A 23,918-nucleotide genomic window follows, 5' to 3' on the forward strand; every position below is an offset into this window, starting at 1 on the left:
AGGCCTGGAGACAGAAATGAAGCCGCTATGGCCAGAGCAGTGCAAGGGAAAAATGAAGTCACAGAAGGCAGCAGGGGAGTTCCGTTGTGGCGCAGTGGTTAACGAATCCGACTAGGAACCATGAGGTTGCAGGTTTGGTCCCTGCCCTTGCTCAGTGGGTTAACGATCCGGCGTTGCCGTGAGCGGTGGTGTAGGTTGCAGACGCGGCTCGGATCCCGAGTTGCTGTGGCTCTGGCGTAGGCTGGTGGCTGCAGCTCTGATTCAACCCCTAGCCTGGGAACCTCCATATGCTGTGGGAGCGGCCCAAGAAGTGGCAAAAAAAAAAAAAAAAGGCAGCAGAAGTCAGAAAATAGTACAAATAAGGTATAACGGGAGGACACCATGGATTTAAACAAGTCACCTGGTCTCTTCATATCCTAAAACCATCACCCTTCCTACTGTGCAGAGGATGTGTGGGATAAAGGTGGCTTCGAGTAGGAGCTAGAGAAAGCAGTTAGAAAGGCATGGCAAGTTTGAGCAAGACAGCCTGGCCTCGGGTGTGAACAGTGGAGATGGGGCACATACAAACTCAGAAGAGCCCACCGGACTTCCATCTGGACTGAAAAGGAGGATGAGAGCAGACGCAAGCATTTCTATGTCTTTCCATTTGAACTAGTCAGTATTAGGCAGCAGCAGTTATTGGAATGGGTACCAAGCTTAAGGGGGAAAATAGGTTTGGTTAAGAAATTAAGATTTGTTTCCAGTAAGTCTGAGATGCTTATTAAAGGTTCAAAGGGAACACTCAACTATGCCATTAAACTCTGGTGCTCAGGGAGGCAGGCTGGATATACGAATTTGGAAAATTCTAGAAAATACTAAACCCCACAGTAAGTTTTCCCCTTGGAGTGCAGAGCTAGAAAGTACAGACCAGACCTGAGGTGACGTAGAAAAGAACTGGCAAATACAAGAATCAGTCAGAACAGTATATGAAGCTTCACAGAAGTGAAGAAAACAGGATTTCAAAAACAAGGAAGTAGACAACTACTGAATTGTGAAGGTTTACTAAGATGAGGACAGAAAAGTGACTAGAGTTAGAAACACGCAAGACACTGGAGACTGACAGTTGCAATTTTAGTAAATATATACTTGAAGTAAATTCTACTATAGGATTCTACCATTACAAGGTTGGTTAGCAGACTAATGACCCCCAAAGATGTTCATCTTCTCCCTAATCCCTGGAACCTATGAATGTTGCCTTACATGGCAAAAGGGACTTTGAAGGTGTCACTAGGGATCTTGAACTGGGGAGATAATCCAGCTGGGTCCAGTGTAATCACAAACATCTTTTTTAAGTGAAATATTGTGGCAGGGGACTCATCGAGATTTGAAGATGCTATTCTGCCAGCTTTGAAAACAGAAGGGACCACAAGCCAAGGAATGCAAGTAGCCTTTGGAAGCTGGAAAGATTCTCTCCTAGGGCTTCCAGGTGGTGCAGCTCTGCCAACACCTTGATTTTAGTTTAGTGAGGCTCATTTCACCTTTCTGACCACCTCTACTGTAAGGTGAATTTGTGTTCTTTTAAGCCACAAATCTGTGATTATTTTGTTACAGCAGCAGAAAACCAATACACAAAGAATATCAAATACTGGTTGTTTCCACAGCCTGCCAGGTGGCTTGTACTTCATACATACAAGGCTACAAGAAAAAACAAGGGTAACCTTAAGGTAAGCTTAGGTAACACTAACCTTAAGAGCTAAACTAGTAAAACCCCTAAAAACAGGCCCTCTGTTGTTAAAAAAGGAGCTAACAATCAGAAACAAATCTATTAAAATGGAAAAACTTGAAAACTAATATAACTTAACTGGGAAAACAGAATCTAAAAATGGACTAAGAGTTCCCCCTGTGGCACAGTGGGTTAATGATCCTCCTGTCTCTGTGGAGGTACTAGTTTGATCCCTGGCCTGGTGTAGTGGGGTTAAGGATCCAGCATTACTACAACTGTGGTGCAGGCTGCAGCAGCCACTCAGATTCAATCCCAGACCTGAGGAACTTTTCATATGCTGCAGGGGCAGCCGAAAAAAAGTTGGGGGGGAGTGCTAAAAGTCTAAGCACTTGATAATTAATACAATACAGTCAACTAGAGCGACCTGACATCAACATTCTAATCACACAGATATAAGCTATGGTATGCAGAGCTCCATGGCCTGAAATTCTTTAACTTACAAAATTTTACAGATTCTAAGCTATAAGCCAGCCAGTGATGGTGGAAGCATGTATCTGTAACAGGTCTTTAGACCTTTATGAAACCAAAGCAAAAGAAATTCTCTTTGCTCATGAACTTCAAAAACACAAAGCAATTTCAAAGTTCCAATTTGGTGCATATAAGTCTCCAGGTTATTGTGGAGTAAGGCTGTGATTAGATCCTGTGGTCCACTGGCAACACTGCTGCTGCAAAGCAGAGGACCATGCATTAGAAGTTGACAAAAAAATACCACCAGCCTATGAGATTCCATGTGGATCATCAGCAGGCTCTCCCTAAGACATATCTCTTGGCCCTCCAAGGCGGTCACAGCCTACTGTGCTTTCTTCCAGTTACCAGAAATCTTCAAAAACTTATTTAATGGTTATTAGTTCTTTTAAGGAATGTGATCAATGGTCACTCACAAGATAGAGAAAAAGCAATTTGGCAGAGATGTTATTCATTTGTCTATAGTTATTTTCAAATTACTAGTTCAATATTCCCTCTATGTTATTAAAAAATAAATGTAACCCAAGTCTATACAGTTGATTTTATTAGAATGTTGATTACAAAAGCTTTGATACCTGAACTTAAACGGATAAAGTAAAATAAACACTGCAGGTCTACAATTACCCCATTTTTTATAAGATCTTTTCTACCTATCTGTACACGCACACGCAGAGGTGCCCTAATGTGCATTAATATTCACTCAATCTTAATAGATTTCGGGGGGGGGTGGACGGATTTTGAGTGATTTTTCTATCTTTCTGCTAATTGTGAATTGTTTTTTCCCCCCTTATAACTAACATGTGTCATCTAAATAAGTCATTATTCTGAGGGTTTTTAAAAAGGCAGGTCAAGCATTCCTATCCAATCTAGGAAAAAGGTAAATGCAACCCTAGCAAGGCACATGAAATTTTCAAAAATCCAGTACAAGTGATTGAATTTCAGAATCAGGAAACAATATGTTCACTACAGATTCTTTAACTGGGTTGTCTTTTGATATAGTTATAATGTAGAAAAACTTTCGGGCAATTTCCATTTATAAAACAAATCTATCAATTTTCCCCAAGAAACAAACACAGTTTTGTTTTAGAGACATTTTATTTAGATAACTGAAAACAATTAGATGTTCGGAAGCAGTGTACAATGAAAGAGAAATCCAACAAGTCATTTTATCATGTATTCCCTCTTCTTTATAACTAGAGCCAAAAAAAACAAAAAACAAACAAACAAAAAAACCCGGCTTTCTGCTTTAAGGGCAAAGTCAGAAAAATAAGCCAATATATTTTCCTTCTTCATCATAACATAAAAAACTACAAGAAATCTAATTGTAATAAGAGAAACTGGATGTTGGCTTGCACGTATTCATTAAAAAGACAACAGGCCACCGTTCTACAACAGCATAACTCCACTTGCCTTCAGCTGATACTCTTGCGTTTTCACTTACAGTTAACACCAAGTTGGTTAGTTCCAGCACTGGAGCTAATTCATATTCCTCATTATTTACTGCTCATGTTTGCCTTAAGCAGAAAGTAACTCTGGAGGCTGATGCTTTTCTCCACTGCTTGTTTTAGTCCGTAAGTTTTGTACTACCTGTGGCACCTGCCTGATGCTCAGGCCTTCACTTCAGGAGTTGAACTATAGATGGAATCTGAATTCTCTGAAGTAATTTCTTCTACAATTCAAAGACAAAAAGTCGTATTAGTCAACTTAAAGAAGTACATCAGATGCCACTAATAACAAGGTTCAGGCCACTGAAAAAGCAATGAACAAAGAGTCCATACATTTCCCATTAAACTCTTTCACACCATACATAACTTAACCTCCAAGGGGCCCCTCCTGCACGCTAAATTTTCAATGACTTCAACTATCTAATAGTGAATTACAATCAGATCTTTGAAAGATCTGGATCCCCCTCCTTTATTTATTTGAATTTCAAACAATATTATATGATCAGGGCACATTACAATCTGTAATTCTAGATTTGGGAAAGAGCACTCAGGCATGTAGTAAGGGTTCAATGAGCATTAAGTTACAATTATAATTGTAACAATTTGTTTATTTATTTTGGCATCTGTCTCCTAAGTCAGGCTCTAAGTCCTCTATCAGTCCTGCACATATTGCATCTCTGGGACTACCATGCAATAGATAGCTAAGTATTTGTTTTATAAACATGTATATATAAATACATACATATTTAAACTTTCTATTACTTAAGTCTATGTTCATACTGAATAAATTTCCTTTGTCAATGAGTAAACTAACATAACAATTCAATTTTCAATACACCAGGACTCTACAAAAGTAAATTGGTGGTATTTACCTAGCTCCTCTTCTGCTGTCTCTGGAAAACTGATCTTTGGCTTTGCCAGCTCACCACTATCTTCTTCTATGAAAAGAAAAGCAATGAGGATTATGTGAATTATATCATCACTAGCAATTTTCAGTACTGAACAAACAAGAGTATGGCATGATTACACCAAGCAATGAGCTACAAAACACAACAGAAACAACTCTTTTTTCACTAACTGTGATTCTAAAATAATGTCTTTCCTCAAGTATTACTTTTAGATTCATACTACAATAACATAGGGACCAATAACTAAGTATTTTTATTAAAAATATGACTACTTTATTAGTAAGGATCAGTAAGTAATACTATTCAGAGATTAAACACCTTTATTTATAAATTATATATTGTCCTCTAACAAAAAAAAAATTTGAATTAGGTCCATTCCATTCAACGATCTAATGTAAAAATTTAGGAGGCAACCAGAGTGTACAACAAAAAATTTAAACAAAAGAACAGTGGCCAAATTATAATCATGGACATCTCTTTGCTTAAACCATAATTTAAAATCTATAGAAGACAGAAACACTGTGAAGCAGAATTAATAATAAAAAATAACACAAAATCATGAATAAAATTCTTACCAGGAAGCACACATTTCCAAAGGCCATATGTTTTTCCAACCACAGTTTGCCACAGTCTCAATGTTCCATCTTCAGAACCACTAGCGTAGAGTTCTCCATCAGGACTAAATCTCACACAGTGAATAGGACCAAAGTGTCCTTTGTAGGATTCTGAAAAAGAGGAAAAGGACTATTAGACAAGTTAATACTAAAACATTATACATTAAGTATTTATACACTCGAGAAAGTACTGTGCATGTTATTGGAAAGATTTCAAATTCATGAGGGCAAATTCAAAGAACTATACCTAATTAAAAATAAAAATAAAGTGATTATCATCACAAAGGATCCACCATTGTCTACATTTCTCCATTCTCCATAAAATTACCCCTTTCCAATCCCAGCACACTCTATGGTTTCAGATTGCCTCTCTAGGAAAATTAAAAAAAAAGGCTTCAATGTCTCAATAAATATAAAGAAAGGGAGTAAATGAAAATGCCCCCCCCCCCCAGTTCCCACTGTGGCACAATGGGATCAGCGGCATCTTGGGAGCGCTGGGGTGCGGGTCTGATCCCTGGCCTGGCAAAGTGGGTTGGGATTAAGGATCCAGCATTGCCGCAGCTGCAGCTTGGGTCGTGACTGTGCCTTGGATCTGATCCCCAGCCCGGGAAAGTCCGTGTGCTGTGGGGCGGCCCAGGAAAGGAAAATACCCCCTAAAATCTATAGAATCTAAAGTCTATCGATTGCCCATTTCCAAATCCTCAACTATTTACCAGGGAACCAATTCTTATTATGACTACAGACAGCCACCAGATGGAGCTATCTGACACACTCTGCATCTTAATTTCCTATCAGACTATCTAGGGTCTACTAGTCATTCCATCCCACAGAGAACATTGAGATACAGGATCAATGCTGATGCTCATATGGAGTTTAATGAGAAAATGTACAGTTCAGCAGTGGTGTGGTTCTGCTTAAGGCATATCCTTATTTATGAACGTTTTTTCATTTACTTTCTAACACCTCATCACCTTATCAGTTTTCGAAGCTCTTTACTAGAGCAATGTTCCTGCTCAGTCTCCATGTCTATTCAACTTAAGGACACTCATGCACTCTCTCCTCCTAGACAATATCATGAGCGTGTTATCATGAGTGTAAAGAATTATGTGTAGAAAGAATATTAGGTTTTGAAATAAGAATGGCTGGCTGGGTCCAAGTTCAGTTTCACTAATTGTGACCACAAATATCAGGCAAATAATTTACTTCTCTTCTTTAACATGCGGCCAAAACATTCTAAAACTCTGAAAAGTGACATTAAATAATTAGAAAGAATCTCTTATTTAAAAGTCACTTAATTCAAGCGATAAATGGTGAACCATAAACAATTAAACAGATTCTATTTGGTCTATAATATTGCACTTACCCAACCCAAAGCCATCAGTTTTCCCAAAAAAACAAAATGTAAAAAGGTCATCACTTTAAGGGAGTAAAAGAGGACAACTCACCTAATTCTTCTCCACTATTATAATCATACTTATAAAGTTTAAAATCTTCACCACCTGCAACAAGAAATTCTTTCTCAGGATGAAGAGATGCAGAATTGATGGTTGCAGGAGCTTCAAAGGATTTAATTGGGTCCAAACTAGAAAAAAATTTAAATATTTCTATCAGGCTATAAAACAATAACTAAAACTGGAACTATAGCTACATACTAAAAATCAATGCATAACAATAGCTCCACTTGAGTAACAATGAGTTGGGACACTGGGTCTATTCCAATCCAACCCTAAAAATCCTGAAAGGTGGAGTTCCCGTTGTGGTGCAGCAGAAATGAATCTGACTAGGAACTGTGAGGTTGCAGATTTGATCCCTGGCCTTGCTCAGTGGGTTAAGGATCCGGTGTTGCCGTGAGCTGTGGTGTAGGTTGCAGATGCGGCTCCGATCTGGTGTCCCTGTAGCTGTGGTGTAGGCTGGCAGGTATAGCTCCAATTTGACCCCTAGCCTGGGGACCTCCATATGCCACAGGAATGGCCCTAAAAAAGCAAAAAAAAAAAAAAAAATCCTGAAAGGTCTCTAACACAAAACATGAGAGCATTCCAATTCCTATATGCTGCCATCCTATTCCCATCAACACACACTACAAAGCTTGAAAATTAAAGTTAGATATAACTTATGAAGGATCACTAAAAAGCAACTTTCTGGGTCAAATATTTAATAGGCGAGCAAATCTCTGCCACCAAAATGAGATTTGAGGCATTGTTCTATAGGAGGGCTGCATAGGGCCCAAATCCAGAAGCAATGAACACAGCTGTATAACCAAATGGTTCTGGACAATAACATTCCATTATTATCATTGTATGTGTATGAACCTCTTTACATTCTTAATTGCTCTTCTCCCTTTTGATTGCCTTCTCTTTCCTTCTACCATTCAGGGAAGCTTAGCTCTGCAAGTGACCCTTTAGAGAAAAAGTTAGGATGCTCGTCAGAGTATAATGTAGTATATTCTTTATGGAAAATAAGTGGCATGTGTACTAAGAACTTTAAACACATTCCTACCCTTTGTTTCAAACTAGTTTATTTAGGGATTCCACTTTCACTCAATAGATTTTATATATTTCTCATACCCTTCCTCACTCATTAGTACATCTAAGTCTCAAGGTTTACTCAGTGTCATCTTGATCAACCACCTTCATAACAGGATTTGTTTACAAGTCCTGGCTTTCCTGCAAGAGCCTCATTAATTTCAGTAATTTCTGATAGAGAACAGAGTTCACCAGCAGCTTTCACACTTTCCAAAGCACCAAATTCATCTTGTTTGTTCAATTTTGTTCCAACTTCAGGCAGAATACAGTAAACAACATCTCCCAAAGCTTCCTGTGCAAAATTGCTGATTCTCACTGTTCCAACACCTTTTCCTATTATTGTCTATTTGTGTTTGCCTGTGAATTTACCCACTGGAGAGCAGAGTGCGAAGCGCGTGGCAGACGCCCACCCAGGGTCATGATGGGTAGGGCTGGGCAGGTGACAAAGCAGCATGCAGGCTGCAGACTACTCCATCCATGACAGTCCTAACCTTTGAACTGATAATTTGACTTACAGGATTCTCTTGGAAATACTCAGATGTACCCCTGAATCTCACTGCAGTGTTAAAATGGGGAAACTGATACATGATTTGGTATGACCTGCGATGCAATAAACCTCATAAGGTTTTCAAAGAACTTCAATGGCTAAGAATATTTTAGAATAAAAAAATGAAAATTATACTTATTAGAGCCCTACAACCAGAGCAAAAAACCCACACATATGTATATGCACATACAAAAAGGCAAAAAGACCAGCAAATATATAGCTACCACTAACTTTCTGCTATCTATGACTATAGTACTGTGGGTAAAATTTTCAAAATTATATTTTTTCTAATTTTCAACAAAAACATTTAATACATTTATAATCACAAAAATTAAGTCTTTTTAAAAAGACCATTAGGGAGTTCACATCGAGGATCAGCAGTAATGAACCTGACTAGGATCCATGAGGATTCAGGTTTGAGCCTTGGCCTTGCTCAGTGGGTTAAGGATCTGGCATTGCCGTGAGCTGTGGTGTAGGTCACAGAAGCAGCTTGGATTCCATGTTGCTGTGGCTGTGATGTAGGCTGGCAGCTGCAGCTCCAATTCGACCTCTAGCCTGGGAACTTCCAAGTGTTACAGGTGCAGCACTAAAAAAGACAAACAATGAAATGAAATAAAATAAAATAAGAATTGAAATAAAAAGACCATTAGGTCTATACTATACTTGGAACAGGGGGGAAAAAAAAATCACAATTTCTCTGAAATTTTAAAGTGAAATAGCAGAATCAAGATCACAGAGGTTTTACACAGTAATGAACAACATTAATTATAGCACCAGTCCAGTGATCCTTTTAAGAAAATTATAAATTGAAAGTTGTTAAATTTTACCAATAAATGTCCTAAGTATCTGGAAATGAATTTAACTCCTCTGCTTAAAGTATACCACATTCTCTCTCTTTTTTAAACAAATGTCTCTCTATATTTTTTTTCTATAACTTTTTTGGGGGGCTGCACTCATGGCATGAGAAAGTTCCTGGGCCAGGGATTGAGCCCATGCCATAGCAGTGATCCAAGCCACTGCAGTAACAATCCTGGATCCTTGTTGCACCACAAGAGAACTTCTAAATTCTTAAGGAACACATTATTATTGGGTATGGAAACATTTCCCTCCATATTACAGTAATAGACCAAGACTTGTCTTTAAAAGAGTTAAATTACTTAGCATATGACTTTCAATTTTTTTATTATTATTTTATTTTTTGGCCATGCCCTCAGCATGCAGAAGTTCCTGGGTGAAGGATCAAACCTGAGCCACAGCAGTGACAATGCTGAGTCCTTAATCACTAGGCCACTAAGGAACTGCTACCTTCCAATTCTTGAGTACCTTAAATTGCCCTTTTGTTACCAGAAAAGAAAGTAAAGATATTTTTTAAGACATACCTTATTGCACTATGAAAAGCAATAGATCGTCCATAAGTTATTACCAAGATCTCTCCCTCAGGAATATATTCCATACTGCTAACAGACATATTAAAATTTAGAGATTTCACTTCTGTCATAGTAGCATGGTCCCAAAGGCTGGGGGGGAGGGAAAAAAAGAAGAGAAAAATAAGCTGGTGTTTACTCATTGAATAAAAAAGCTTATAGCTTAAATTACATCTGCAAATTAACCAATGAAAGAATAATCACTTAGCAAAACAACCTCCATTCCAACTTATAAATCACAGACGATACTGAGAAATTTTGGGTTCCTACAAAACATCAAGTTATTTGGTCACGTGTTGGTGAAGTTAATATTAATATTTTAAATATATTTCCCAAATGATTCAGCAAAGCTATGCTATTAAGACACTTATTTCTCAATCTAATCAATTTCAGTACTGCTCCAAATAATAATTATTACATTCTATTTTTGTGAGTCTGATGACAACCTATTTAACTTTACATAGAAAAATACATTAGGTATCAGCTCACAAAATTGTGTATACGATTTTAGGGGCTTAATGGACTTTCTAAGGCCAACCTGTCCATTGACCCAGATTAAAAAGACATGCTTATAAAAGTGTCAGCAGTTTTAATTGTCTTGTGAATTCTGTTCTATGTTTATAATAGTAAATGATGGATAGCTCCAGAAGAATGTGACCTATATAAAGCCAAAGTTGTAATGTTCAGACACAATCCTTCCTACATAATAGTTAAATTTTTTTAAAAAACTTAAGCTCTAAGGTCAAATAATTTCTCAAACAATTTTTTTTTTGGCCATGCCCTCAGCACATCTAAGTTCCCAGGCCAGGGGTCAAACCTGAGCCACAGGAGTGACCTAAGCCACTGCAGTGACAATGCCAGATCCTTAACTTGCCACAAGGAAACTCCTGAACTTTAAATTATTAAAGAAAAATTACTGGAGTTCCCATCGTGGCATAGTGGTTAACGAATCCGACTAGGAACCATGCCCTTGCTCAGTGGGTTAAGGATCCGGCGTTGCTGTGAGCTGTGGTGTAGGTTGCAGACTCGGCTCGGATCCTGCGTTGCTGTGGCTCTGGTGTAGGCTGGTGGCTGCAGCTCCGATTCGACCCCTAGCCTGGGAACCTCCATGTGCCACAGGAGCGGCCCAAGAAATAGCAAAAAGACAAAAAGACAAAAAAAAAGAAAGAAAAATTACTTACCGAACAGTTTTATCATCAGCTGAAAGAATCTGTTTATCCTCACTGCACCACAGAGCCTTTTTAATACCAGAACTGTGACCACTGATTTCCTTAGGTTCTTAAGGTAAAACAATTTAAACCATATTTGTTAATATGTGATTTTTAAAACAAAGCAGCATTTGAACAACTAAATAAAGAGAAAAGAAAAACTATCTTTTAAATTGGACAGTGACTTTTCAAACTCCATCACAATTTAAACTTGATGTTCATCTAGAATACATTTAGTTTTTCCATACTAAAAAATTTCTCTGCATGACAAGGAACCCACAAACTATGATGCTACATGTATCTAGGATTAAATACAGCACTCCCTCCAACCTACCTTTCTGCTTTCAAAAGCATTATTGTACTACATGAAGTAAAAGAAGAACTAAGATGGCCTAACTTCATAAAAACACGCGCCCAGGGAGTTCCGTCATGGCACAGTGGTTAACGAATCCAACTAGGAACCATGAGGTTGCGGGTTCGGTCCCTGCCCTTGCTCAGTGGGTTAACATCCGGCATTGCCGTGAGCTGTGGTGTAGGTCGCAGATGCGGCTCGGATCCTGCGTTGCTGTGGCTGTGGTGTAGGCCGGTGGCTACAGCTCCGATTCAACCCCTAGCCTGGGAACCTCCAGGAGCGGCCCAAGAAATGGCAAAAAGACAAAAAAAAACAAAAAACATGCACCCAGGAACAAGACAGTTGAGCTAATTCCAGTGCTATCAGTAATGCTAGGCCCCTCATCCACACCACTGTTAGCAGGGCAAAGCATCAAAAAAGTGGGAACCTGTCTTTCCCTTCAAAAGATTAAAAAACCCAACAAAATCACCTGTTACCTCTGGACAAAAAACAATGTTAAAGGCAAGTTCATTCAACACAACTTAACCTTTTGAAGACTATATTTATTTACCTATAAACGGATCAACAATGGTTACTATACCTGAGAGTTCAATGAGAATATGCATTTAAAGAATCAAATGAGAATATACATTTAAAGTTTCTTTTTTTTTTTTTGCCTTTTCCCCTTCAAAAATACAGTAAGTTACTACAGTTATCTCACATTAAATTCCCCAAGTGACAAAATCTCTTTTCCCAAAGTTCTGTGTGGGGGAACTTGGAGGCTGGCCAGTGGGAATAGGTCCAAAGAGACAACACTAGACCAGTACTATGATACCAACTTACTCTTTGGCTGCATGATGTTTGTGTGGACAGCAAGATCTGAATGCAGAACACAGACAGATGCTGCTATCATTCACAGATAAAAACCGTGCACACATGGTCATGCAGCCCATCTACATTTTCTAATCTGATATCTGACAGACAGCAAAAACTCAGTTAATTGCTCATCTTTCTAATTCAAGACAGTGTAAGAGCCATTTTCAAAAAGCAGCTTTGAGAAAGGTAAAAGATGAAAAATGTTGGCCTAGGGCCGAACTATACTGCTGAGTCAGACAGTACACTGATTAAGTGAGGTCAGAGTAGTTTGCTATGTTTTGGCATGAAGTTATTAGAATAGAGAGAAACTCTCATGCCAAAGAAGAACAATCCATAAATGTAGTTTGTTTCCTCATCTTTAATTTCCAATGTAGCTTTGACTTTCTTACAAACTTCTAAAAGTTTGTTGACTTACGAATAGTGCCCATGATACAAAATTTAAGAACCCAGAGTGGAGTTCCCGTTGTGGCGCAGTGGTTAACCAATCCGACTAGGAACCATGAGGTTGCGGGTTCGGTCCCTGCCCTTGCTCAGTGGGTTAACGATCCGGCGTTGCCCTGAGCTGTGGTGTAGGTCGCAGACGCGGCTCGGATCCCGTGTTGCTGTGGCTCTGGCGTAGGCCAGTGGCTACAGCTCCGATTGGACCCCTAGCCTGGGAACCTCCATATGCCGTGGGAGCGGCCCAAAGAAATAGCAAAAAAAAAAAAAAAAAAAAAGAACCGAGAGTTCCTGTTGTGGCGTAGCAGAAATGAATCCAACTAGTATCCATGAGGATGCAGGTTCCATCCCCGGCCTTGATCAGTGGGTCAGGGATCCCAAATTGTAGTGAGCTGCAGTGTAGATCGCAGATGTGGCTGAGATCCCACATTCCTGTGGCTGTGGTATAGACCAGCAACTGTAGCTCCGATTTGACCCCTAGCCTGGGAACCTCCATATGCTGAGGGTGTGGCCCTAAAGAGAAAAAAAAAAAAAAAGAACCCAGCTATTACAGAATAAAACAAAATTCTGTTTACCATATTTTGGTAGCTTTGGTATATGACTAGAAAAGCACCAAAATGCTACAAAATAGAGGTGACTATCTGGATTAGGAAAGAAAGGGTATCTTTTACCAACTTTTGTGCAATGAGACAATTCATAAAGGAAATGATAATTTCAGCACCCAATTTTTTAAAATGTGTAAACCATAAACTTTACTAACAAAATTTAAAAGCAAATGACAGGGAGCTTGGGGTTAATGGATACAAACCATTGCCTTTGGAATGGATTAGCAATGAGATCCTGCTGTGTAGCACTGGGAACTATATCTAGTCACTTATGATGGAGCATGACAAGGTGAGCTAATAGAATGTATACATGTATGTGTAACTAGGTCACCACGCTGTGTAATAGAAAAAAAAATTGTATTGGGGAAGTAACAATTAAAAAAATAATAACAATAAAGGTGGTGCCAGGATCACCCAGAAAAAAAAAATTTAAAAAAGCAAATGACAAATTAGAATACAATAAAGAAACCTTAAAACCAGTAAAAAGATAAACATCACAACAGATAAATAGGCAAAGGGATGAGCAGGTGCTTAGTTCACAAAAGATCACAGGCGTTCCCGTCATGACTCTGCGGAAATGAATCCAACTAGGAACCAAAAACTATCGACATCATCAGTGATTAATACTGGCTAATGAATTATATTTTAACTTTTTATGATTATCTTTATTTTCTTCACTTAAGTATTACACATAAATAGCCTTTAATCAGGAAGTTACTTAAATTAAAAGAAAACAAAACCACAAATATGTATAAATTACACTTACCTGCTTCAGGTTTGTTCAAGTCATATATGCGTAACAGTTTATCCTGTCCTCCAGTTAACAAGTAATTACTATCCTGAAAACACATACAAGTAAAATGTTACTAGATTAACCATTTTAGTAGATACATCTCCTAGAAACTTCTTCAACACCAAATAAAGCTCACAGATATCACAAAGAGATGTATACGGACCAATTACTTCTGAGAAGATACTGGAGAACACTTATCCTTCTGATAATTTCCAAAGCCCTGTAAGATTCTCAGTTCAAAAGTCACACCACCTATCGCATGGCTTCTCTGAGTCAGCTCTGATCCTGCTCCCTACTAAGTAGTACTTCTGAGATGATTGCAAATTTATCCTCTCCTTTGTGAAAGTAGCTGGGAAACACATTATTTGAGGTTTCTGGATATTTGTTGCAACAGTTAAAGTATTGATATATGAGTTCCAGGGTTCTTAAAAGCCTCACAAGATCAACCAAGAAAAAATACAGTTGACTTCAACAACACAGGGGTTAAGAAACCCACCCTCCAAGCAGTTGAAAATCCGTATGTAAACTATAGCCGGCCCTCTTATATATGGTTCTTTCCCTTACAGTTCCTCTATATCCACAGATTCAACCAGCTGGAGACTGTAATACCACAGTATTTACTACTGAAAAGAATCCACGTTAAGTGGACGTATACAGTTTAAACCTGTGTGGTTCAAGAGTCAACTGTAAATGTACATAGTTTAATCCATAGTCACATCAAATATAACATATATACCAAATATCCCCCCAGAAAACCAAACATAAACCAAATATAAAACTATTACCATATCCTGTAGTAACAATTTAATTCACTAAAATAAATTCCATTTTCTGATACCTGTGTAAAATCCACAGTCTTGACAATGTGTTTATGAGCCAGGGTCATCAATTCATCTCCTGAGACAGCATCCCATACTTTGCTAAAAGTGAAAAATAAAATAAAAAGATAAACATAATCATAATTTTGATGATTAATTACCAAAGAAGTTAAACATAACCTTTTATCTTCAAGTATTTTAACCAATTCATAGCTTCACCTTTCCAATTTTTTTCTTTATTCTCTACTCTCATGTACATGAGAAAAATGAAAAACAAGAAATTTTTAAAATATATTTTTAAAGAATAATTAAAAGCCTTGATACATGTTACATAAAATTTAAAATCATGACAGTAGAGAAGAAAATATTCTCCCCATCTCTTCCTTAAAAGTTACTCTTGGAGTTCCCGTTGTGGCACAGTGGCTAACGAATCTGACTAGGAACCATGAGGTTTTGGGTTCGATCCCTGCCCTTGCTCAGTGGGTTGAGGATCTGGCGTGAGCTGTGGTGTAGGTTGCAGATGCGGCTCAGATCCTGCGTTGCTGTGGCTCTGGTGTGGGCCAGCGGCTACAGCTCTGATTCGACCCCTAGCCTGGGAACCTCCATATGCCGCGGGAGCGGCCCTAGAAAAGGCAAAAAAAAGGGAAAAAAAGACAGAAAAAAAAAAGTTGACTCTTAATTCTCAAATCTTGGGCATTCAACTTTCCCACAAAGTATCAGCCTTTGATTACATAATGCTAATGTTGAGAGGATTTTAAATGTCAACTCTCTGCTTCCCTAACCCACCCCAACTCAAAATATATGTGTGATTGTGTGTCTACACACACGTGTGTATATGTTCAGGGAGAATGGTTAAATAATATTCAACAAAAATACTGCAAGGGAGTCCCCAAATAAATAAGCTTAAAGAAGAAGACAAAATAAAGAATTCATTTTAGATCAGAAGAGCTCATTGAAAAATAAACAAGAAAACTTCCAACACAGGGGAAAAAAAAATATTATAAGGAAAAAGCTATGCTCCATAAAGATTGCTATTTTAATGTAACAGACATTTATTTGTAGGATTAAAGTGCATGATGAAGCAGTGTAGAAAAAGGAAGGAGTAATCTTTTCTTCATTTACTCAATAAACACAATAAATACATCAAGTATGTTATTCTAGACCCAGCACTGGGGCACAAAAGGGAGGAAAAAAAAATGATCCAAAGGAAGTTATCTGAAAAAAAGTTACCTGAGAAGAAAAAAAACCAAAAAACCAAAAAAACAACAACAAAAAAACCCCATAAATAATACATTTAAGAAATATAATTAAAAGACAAGCACATATGGCTATAGAAACACAAGCAAAAAACATACCACTAATTATGCCAGAAAGTCTAGAAAATCTAAGCATCAAACCAGGAGTCTTAAAGAGCAGGGAGAAAAAAATGGAAATACTACTGTAGACAAGTATTAATAACGGTAAAGAAACATGAAACTTCTAAGAGGAATAAATGTTGATGGTACAATATAAACCTTGCAAATTATATACCTGAGTCATATGAATGGCTGAATAAACATATTCTCAAAGAAACAATGTCACCTATGAGTGGTACTGCCACTAAACCCTCAAATATTAATTTCTCTTTGCAAAGGACCTGTTCCAATCTCTCCCATTTCCAATTCAACTCTCTGGTCCAACTCTACTTTCCTAACTCCATTCTATATTATTTCTCTGAATCTAATCATAGCAGATTATAAATGATTCCTCAAACATGCCATGTATTTTCTTCCAGGCTCCTCTCTCTTTGCTTGTATTGTTCTATTAAATCTGTATTTTATATTCTTAGCTATCAAAATTCTACTCATCCCTAGGGTTCATTTCAAATGCTATCTTTTCATTAAACCTTCTATTTATCTCACCTCCATTAAACCATTCCTTTCTGTTCTTCAAAAGAACTCCGCTTATACTGATAATTGTGTTCAATTTTGCTTTGCTTTTATACTTTCGTATACATAAGCTTACTCTTAATCACAGGAAAATCAGTGGTAAGAGTTCACAAAAATCAGATTGCTGCAATAATGAAAGGCATCAAAAGTGAAGAAAATAGCAAATACACCTGAAATTCCTATCTCATTCAGACACTGAGTCTCAAAGGACCTCTTGGCAAAATCCTTAGAAATACTAATTTCAAGTATAGTTAATCATCTTCCCAATATTCCTTAAAATCTTAATATTCTGCTCAGACCATATCCTTTCATTGGTGAGGAGGAAAGAACTGGAGTGACTGCAGTAGTGTCACCAGAGGGCCAAGGCACCCGTACTCATTTTCCTCCTATTTAGAAACACTAATAGAGAACTGAGGATGACATTCTCTGATACAGCATGTTCTCATCACTTGCAGTACCTCTGGCACATTTCCATCATCCACAAGAGCCAAAACAGCTTAGAGTCCTAAAAAGCATCTAGAATAATTTACAATGTTTTCTAATGTGTTTTTCAATCTCCAGGCCAGAAACTGGTATTAATTAGCTGGCTTCAGGGATCAAATCAAAATGGGAAAGGGGAGTTCCCGTTGTGACGCAGCGGAAACAAATCCGTCTAGGAACCACGAGGTGGTGGGTTTGATCCCCGGGCCTCACTCAGTGGGTTAAGGATCTGGCGTTGCTGTGAGCTGTGGTGTAGGCTGCAGACATGGCTCGGATCTGGCATTGCTGTGACTGTGGCTGTGGCGTAGGCCGGCAGCTATAGCTCAGATTAGATCCCTGGCCTGGGAACCTCCACATGCCTTAGTGCAGCCCTAAAAAAACAAAAAGGCAAAAACAAAACACAACAAAACAGGGGAAGGGATGTTCCCCCAGGAGCTCCCCTGGACAAAGCAGAAATGGCAGAAGGGCCCATACAAGCCCATTCATTACGCAATAAAGTATCATTAACAATATCCTCTCAACAGCTAATCCTGGAGCATTTATTTTCTGCACAACTCATGAAGTACCTGCCATCTCCCTAAACTACTAGTACCTCTATATCCCTTAATTGTTTCTTGCACATAATAATCAATGCTCTCTGTTCAATACTTTTTATATTCTGAGAATGGACTTACCACAGTCTCAAAAGAGGGGCTGATTAACTTACTTCTTTAAAGCCTTGACAAAACAAAGCTATTTCAGGTAAACAACTGCTTGTCTTAACATGATGACCAAGTTATCAAAAAGGAGACAGTACCACTTTTGATTTATTGAGAACCTTATTCAGAGAAAAATGAGTTCCTTCTACTGGATTTTACAAGGGGGAAAAAAAGGCAATCCTACACTTTGGTTACCCATAGATCCCAAACCCAGATGACTTAAGCACACTGTGGAGAGAGCATAGGAACCGTACTTGCTCTTGGAACTCCAGATGATTCAGATGGGAAGACAGAGGGACTGATGAGAATACCATGAAACAGGAGTTCCCGTCGTAGCTCAGTGGTTAACAAATCCGACTAGGAACCATGAGGTTGCGGGTTCGATCCCTGGCCTCGCTCAGTGGGTTAAGGATCCTGCATTGCCATGAGCTGTGGTGTAAGTCACAGATGCAGCTCGGATCCCATGTTGCTGTGGCTGTGGTGTAGGCCGGTGGCTATAGCTCCGATTAGACCCCTAGCCTGGGAACCTCCATGTGCTGCAGGCGCAGCCCTAGAAAAGACCAAAAAAAAAAAAAAAAAAGAATATCATGAAACACAGTTCCACCATTAGCTCAATGAATTAAGACATAAAGAAGATGGTATATGCATCAGCTGACTCAACTGCCTAGATTACCTTAAGATAACATTCCCAAATGACCTACAGACCAGCTCTGTTGAATATATTTTCTCCGCAAGAAATAGAAGCAAAATTCTCCTTAGATAAACCTGACATCAATGAATTTTCTAAGAAAGATTCAGAAAATTAAGAGGGAAGAAAAATAATCAACTAACAGTAACTCATACCAACTATTATTAATCAGGTAAGCTAGGATGCTCTTCTTTAGCCAGGTCAAGTTCCATAATAGCAGACCCCATACAAGTCATTAATAGAGGAGAACAGAAACAAAAGATGCACACACTCTCATACCTTACAGACAGATACAGAGCAAATGTCTCAGCTCCCACTTACCCAGCACCTGCTATGTGACACACTAGACTGGACTCTAAGCATGTCAATGGAGAAAGATCTCTCTGATGTGTCCAAAAGCACGCTGGACTTTTTCATTTTAGACATAAAAATGAAAAAGCATCCCATTTATGAAAGTGAAAATACACAACATGGCTAGCACATGAACTCAGGCCTACCTAAAGCAAATGCTTACATCTTTCTCACAACATCATGGCACCTAAAAGCCTTAAGTGAGGGGGGAAAACCCAAAAGTATTCCTTCTTGCTATTTAAACCTACTTAAACTTCCCTACATGAAACCAAATTGTTTCATGGCTTCAGCCATAGAATTTCCAAAATAATACACATGATTTTGGTCTAGGTATGCCATATTTTTCATACCTTTTTCCTCTCTTCAGAGTAATTATCTATCTAACTTGCTTTATTTCTTCTCCTGAGGACTGGCTTAACAATTTAGGCAAATGTACAAACCAAGAGTATTCACGGATTTTAAAGAGATGGACATCCTTCCTAAAAAGCTTTTGCACAGGTCTCTTAAAGGTCAGAGCAAGACCCTCAAGCAGGAGATGATAAAACATTTTGCTCATGTAATTAACATTGTTAGGGTCAGATAACAAAACTGCAATTCAAAAACTTGTTCCTTTTAATGCTTATGTCTATAGCATCCAAGATCTTGTTACATTCATTACTCAATTATATTTAATTTAAAATACTTCATTTATCACCACCAAACTGGGACCTAGTTTCAATAATGACATTAAAAAATCTATTTAACAAATATCTGAAATCTAGAGTTGTTAACTCTAATTTTCTATGTCTGCTATAAAATAAATGACATTCATTCCCAATGACAATGTTCCCACTGGACTGAACAAGAAACAAACTTTGGAGGAGTTAAAGGGAAAAAAACAAAACAAAACAAAAAAAAACCCAAAGAAAACTAAACTCCTAGCAGACACAAAAGTCCTAGAAGCAACCAATGTCATCCTGAAGCTGTTGACATTAAGAGATTGACATAAAACCAAACAACTCCTTATTTTATCAGAATTGTATACAATCACAACAGGTCAAAGTGCAAAGCCTTACAATGGTTATGCCTAAAGACAGAGTAACATCTATTTACCGAAGGCATAGAAAAAAGCTCAGGTTGACATTTATAACTTTTCTTATAGATCGCTCACCATCTCAAATGTAATCTCACATAAGCATGGGATTATATTTCCCTCTCCTTATTTAAAAAAACAAAAACAAAAAAACAACTTTTTTTTTTTTTTTTTAAATGGCTGCACCTGCAGCATATGGAAGTCTCTGGACCAGGAATTGAATCCGAGCCAGCAGCGGTAACGTGAGATCCTTTAACCCACTGTCAGGGACCTGGGACCAAACCCCACCACTGTGGCAACCTGAGCCCTGCAGTTGGATTCTTAACCCAACTGTGCCACAGCAGGAACTCCTTAAAACTTAAATTTATTTTTTAAAAACTTACATATAGTAAAACTCACTCTGGTACAGAGCTCTAGAGTTTCAACAAATGCACAGTCAGGTATCCACTATCTCAATCAATCTGCCTTCATTTTTTATAATAAACTTGGTATGTTTAATTTGCTTACAACAAAGGAGAAACACATTTAGAATCGCTTCTTAATGTGAAATTCTATTAAAAAAAAAAAATCAGGGAGTTCCCGTCGTGGCGCAGTGGTTAACCAATCCGACTAGGAACCATGAGGTTGCGGGTTCGGTCCCTGCCCTTGCTCAGTGGGTTAACGATCCGGCGTTGCCGTGAGCTGTGGTGTAGGTCGCAGACGCGGCTCGGATCCCACGTTGCTGTGGCTCTGGCGTAGGCCGGTGGCTACAGCTCCGATTCAACCGCTAGCCTGGGAACCTCCATATGCCGCGGGAGCGGCCCAAGAAATAGCAACAACAACAACAACAACAACAAAAGACAAAAAAGACAAAAAAAAATCAACAAGACAATTTTACTCTCCAGACTTTCAAATCTAATAAGGTGTATTCCACGTACAACAGCCCTTGACTTGCCTGCCTTAAACACTTTATTGTTTACTAAGTCACAATCAGGAACTAGAGGTACCAAGATTACATAAGCTGTGACCCATGCCCAGATAGGGAAAGTGGGTCATCGCAAGTCACTTTAATATCATATACAAAAGCAAAAAAATCAGAGTAGGTAAGGCATATTCTGGCAACAGTTAGATTTAGGATAGCCAAATGATGGGGCATTATGATGTGTAGATGATGCCCAAGAACTAGGATTAGGCCAAATTTTAAAGAGCTAACAATGAAATTTAACCTTTAGGCTAGTGGTTAAGGTTGTACATCTGAATCATCCAGAAAAACTTTAGGGAAGAAAAAAAACCAAAAAACAAAAAAACCTAGGTTGGGAACTCCAACTCCAGACCAATTAAGCCAGAGCTTCTCAGACACATGCATCTGAGTACTTTAAAAGCTTCCCAGGTTACTGTAATGTACACCCAAGGTCATGGACCACTGACAAAGCAGAAGCAAAGATCTTTAGGTAAAGAAGTGTTATATTATTTGTCTCCAGGAAGACAACTGGCTGATGTAGAGATGGGAAAGGACCAGTTTAGGAACCTAAACCATTAAGGAAGTGGCAGAGGTATAAGAAACAATGTGGTCAGGAAACATTCTATTGGCAGAATCAACAAATATGATAATCTAGATGGAAGAGAAAAATCAAGAATGATTTAGAAACTTAGAAAATGAAAAATAACTGAGTTTGGGAATCTTAAATATGTCTAACAAAAATGAGAGTGAAACTGGGCTAAAAATGTGGGGCATCAAGCACTAAGAAGTTAAGGAGTATAAGGTATTATTCAGCTAGAACATGTGGAGCAGTATTTGCGAGCATGACCATCAACATTCATTATGTGAAGTGCTTGTTAATAATGCAGATTCCTGGGTCCCAATCCAGACATACAGAACTAAGTCATTTAAGTCTCTGAACATTTTGAGAAAGCAGCAGATAAAATATGGGCGGAATTTTGGTGACATCGAAACAACATGTGTTCTCTACGTTAGGCAGTGCATGAGAACTTTATGAATAACTTTTACTGAACTTTTATTATTGATCATTTCAGAACACAATTCACAGAGAACTCTAAAGGTGGCCATTTCTGGCTACACTTACGCTGTGAAATCTGCAGCTGCTGTAGCTGCTTTGGTGGCATCCTTATTCAATGTTGCACCCCAAACAGCACCCTTATGACCCAAAAACGTTCCAATCCAGTCTCCTGTATCTCCCTGGCGTAGCATAGGTTTGCCATCTAAAAAATATGTAAGAAAACATGTGATGTAGAAGCTCAAATTACTTAAAATCTAGGATCCGAACTTAAACCGTGATGAAAAACAAACTTGAAAATTGCTTTTGTTGTCTAACTGTTCACTCACTGGGGTCACTAAGGCACATCCAGAAATAAATTAACTGAAGAACTGGGCCATTCTCTCTGGGAAGGACTTGAAATGCGGCAGAAAGACTATTCATCTGCAACAAAACAATCTAGACGTGAACCTTATTTTGGACAAACTTAATAGTCTCAGCTTCCACTTGAAAATTGGAAATGAAAAATTCCATACCACAGAAGAATATCCAATGAAATAGTAGGAGTGGAAAGTCTTTGTAAAATAAAGTGTTACTTAGCCTGGCCTAGTTTCTGCATTCCCCAAATCCTTTAAAGATATTTACGGTGTTGGCCGGGGCATCTAGGCAAGTGCACAGTAAAGCTTATCCAGAAATAGCAAAAAAGGTAAAATGAGAAGCCTTGGTTGGGGGCATAACTTACCAAAGCTTCTCCTGGCATCAGCTGCGCAATCCTTAAAACTACTCGCCCTACCAGCCCACTAATCTCAAAAGCCGCAATCCATTCGGCAATGGGAAGTGCCGGCCCCACTCCCTTTCCGCCCAGTCCCAACCATCTGAGCCCAGCGGCCCTGCTCACCTTTGCAAGCACTGATTAAGAAATAGCCATAAGGCGTGATGCCACTGAAGGCCAAATCCACCACTGGCCGCGTGTGGCCGGAGCAAGTGAGAGGCGTTTGCCTCATTGCCATGGCGGCGGCGAGCCGAGCGATCCCGCAGGAGAGCTGAGGGTCGTCTCGTCTTTTCTCTTCTCCGCGGCAGCGCCTCTCACTCAAGGCCCACGCCCCGACGCTGGGCCGGGAAACAGAAAAAGGCCAATCTGGTGGCCCCGAAACCAGGAAGGGGTTAGGGATGGGTCAGGGAGTGTGCGACTGGCGATCGACCGCAGCCGAGGGAGGGAAAGGGAGGGAGGGAGGAGAGTAGGGGAGGGGGAGAACAGGAAAACCAGCGGCCACGATCCCCACCGTCCACACCGGTACTCGCAGGAAGTGACGACACTAACCCTCCGCCGGAAGTGACGAACAGGAGGGAAGGCGGGTTCGCTGGGTAGGAGAGGCGTACTGGAGCGAGAGCGACCGCAATGCGCAGGCGCGAGATCAGCTCAGGTTGAGCACGTGATGCTGGCTCCACGCTGGCTACGCAGGGCTCTTGGCCGCGTTCCAGGCACTGGATGAAAATCCTAGCGCCGAGCTCTAAGCAGCTTGGGGTGCTTTTCTATTTCTGAGCCGTTTGGAGTCGAGTTGGGGGCGTGCGGAAGCGAGTCCTGCTCCAGTCATACCCTGAATCTGGCCGCACTTGTGGTTTATGCACTGAGCCGTCCAGTGGTTTGGACTGTGCTATCTAGACGTCTACACTGAACAACCAGAATTGTTTCCAGCGGTGGCCCAAACCAGCAAACACCGTCTAAGAATTTTTTTTCCAATCTTTATTAGCAGTTGTATAGACAGCTCCTCTGGGATTGTCTACAAGTAAGGCCTTAAGAAAAGTATTTCTCCCAGTCACCCCTTGTGCTGTGTAACCTTGCATTGTTAGTGTTTCAGACGTGAGGGTTATGCGACTTTAAAAACAGTTAAATTAATCTTTTGAGGACGTTGGGAGGAGACCCATGAGCAATGGTCCTCAAATTTTTTGATGAATACCCACATCAGTAAAA

The 23,918-nt window shown here is 39.2% G+C and overlaps 1 protein-coding gene and 1 non-coding gene across 2 annotated transcripts; both read right to left on the reverse strand.

The window, feature by feature from the left end:
* Nucleotides 1-3,303: 3,303 nt before the first annotated feature.
* On the reverse strand, nt 3,304-23,271 carry STRAP (serine/threonine kinase receptor associated protein). Its single transcript, XM_047787476.1, has 10 exons — nt 22,845-23,271; nt 22,037-22,172; nt 14,777-14,858; nt 13,912-13,984; nt 10,869-10,965; nt 9,643-9,780; nt 6,640-6,776; nt 5,156-5,305; nt 4,545-4,610; nt 3,304-3,896 (listed from the first exon to the last, which is right to left on the reverse strand). The coding sequence occupies exons 1-10, from the start codon at nt 22,954-22,956 to the stop codon at nt 3,835-3,837; spliced, it is 1,053 nt and encodes a 350-aa protein (XP_047643432.1). The 5' UTR covers nt 22,957-23,271; the 3' UTR covers nt 3,304-3,834.
* Nucleotides 11,988-12,170, reverse strand: LOC125131870 (small nucleolar RNA SNORA23). The gene has a single exon (XR_007136050.1). It is a non-coding gene; the product is annotated as a small nucleolar RNA SNORA23 (small nucleolar RNA).
* Nucleotides 23,272-23,918: the final 647 nt, after the last annotated feature.

The sequence above is a fragment of the Phacochoerus africanus genome, chromosome 7, assembly GCF_016906955.1.
Source record: "Phacochoerus africanus isolate WHEZ1 chromosome 7, ROS_Pafr_v1, whole genome shotgun sequence".
NCBI classification, from domain to species: domain Eukaryota; kingdom Metazoa; phylum Chordata; class Mammalia; order Artiodactyla; family Suidae; genus Phacochoerus; species Phacochoerus africanus.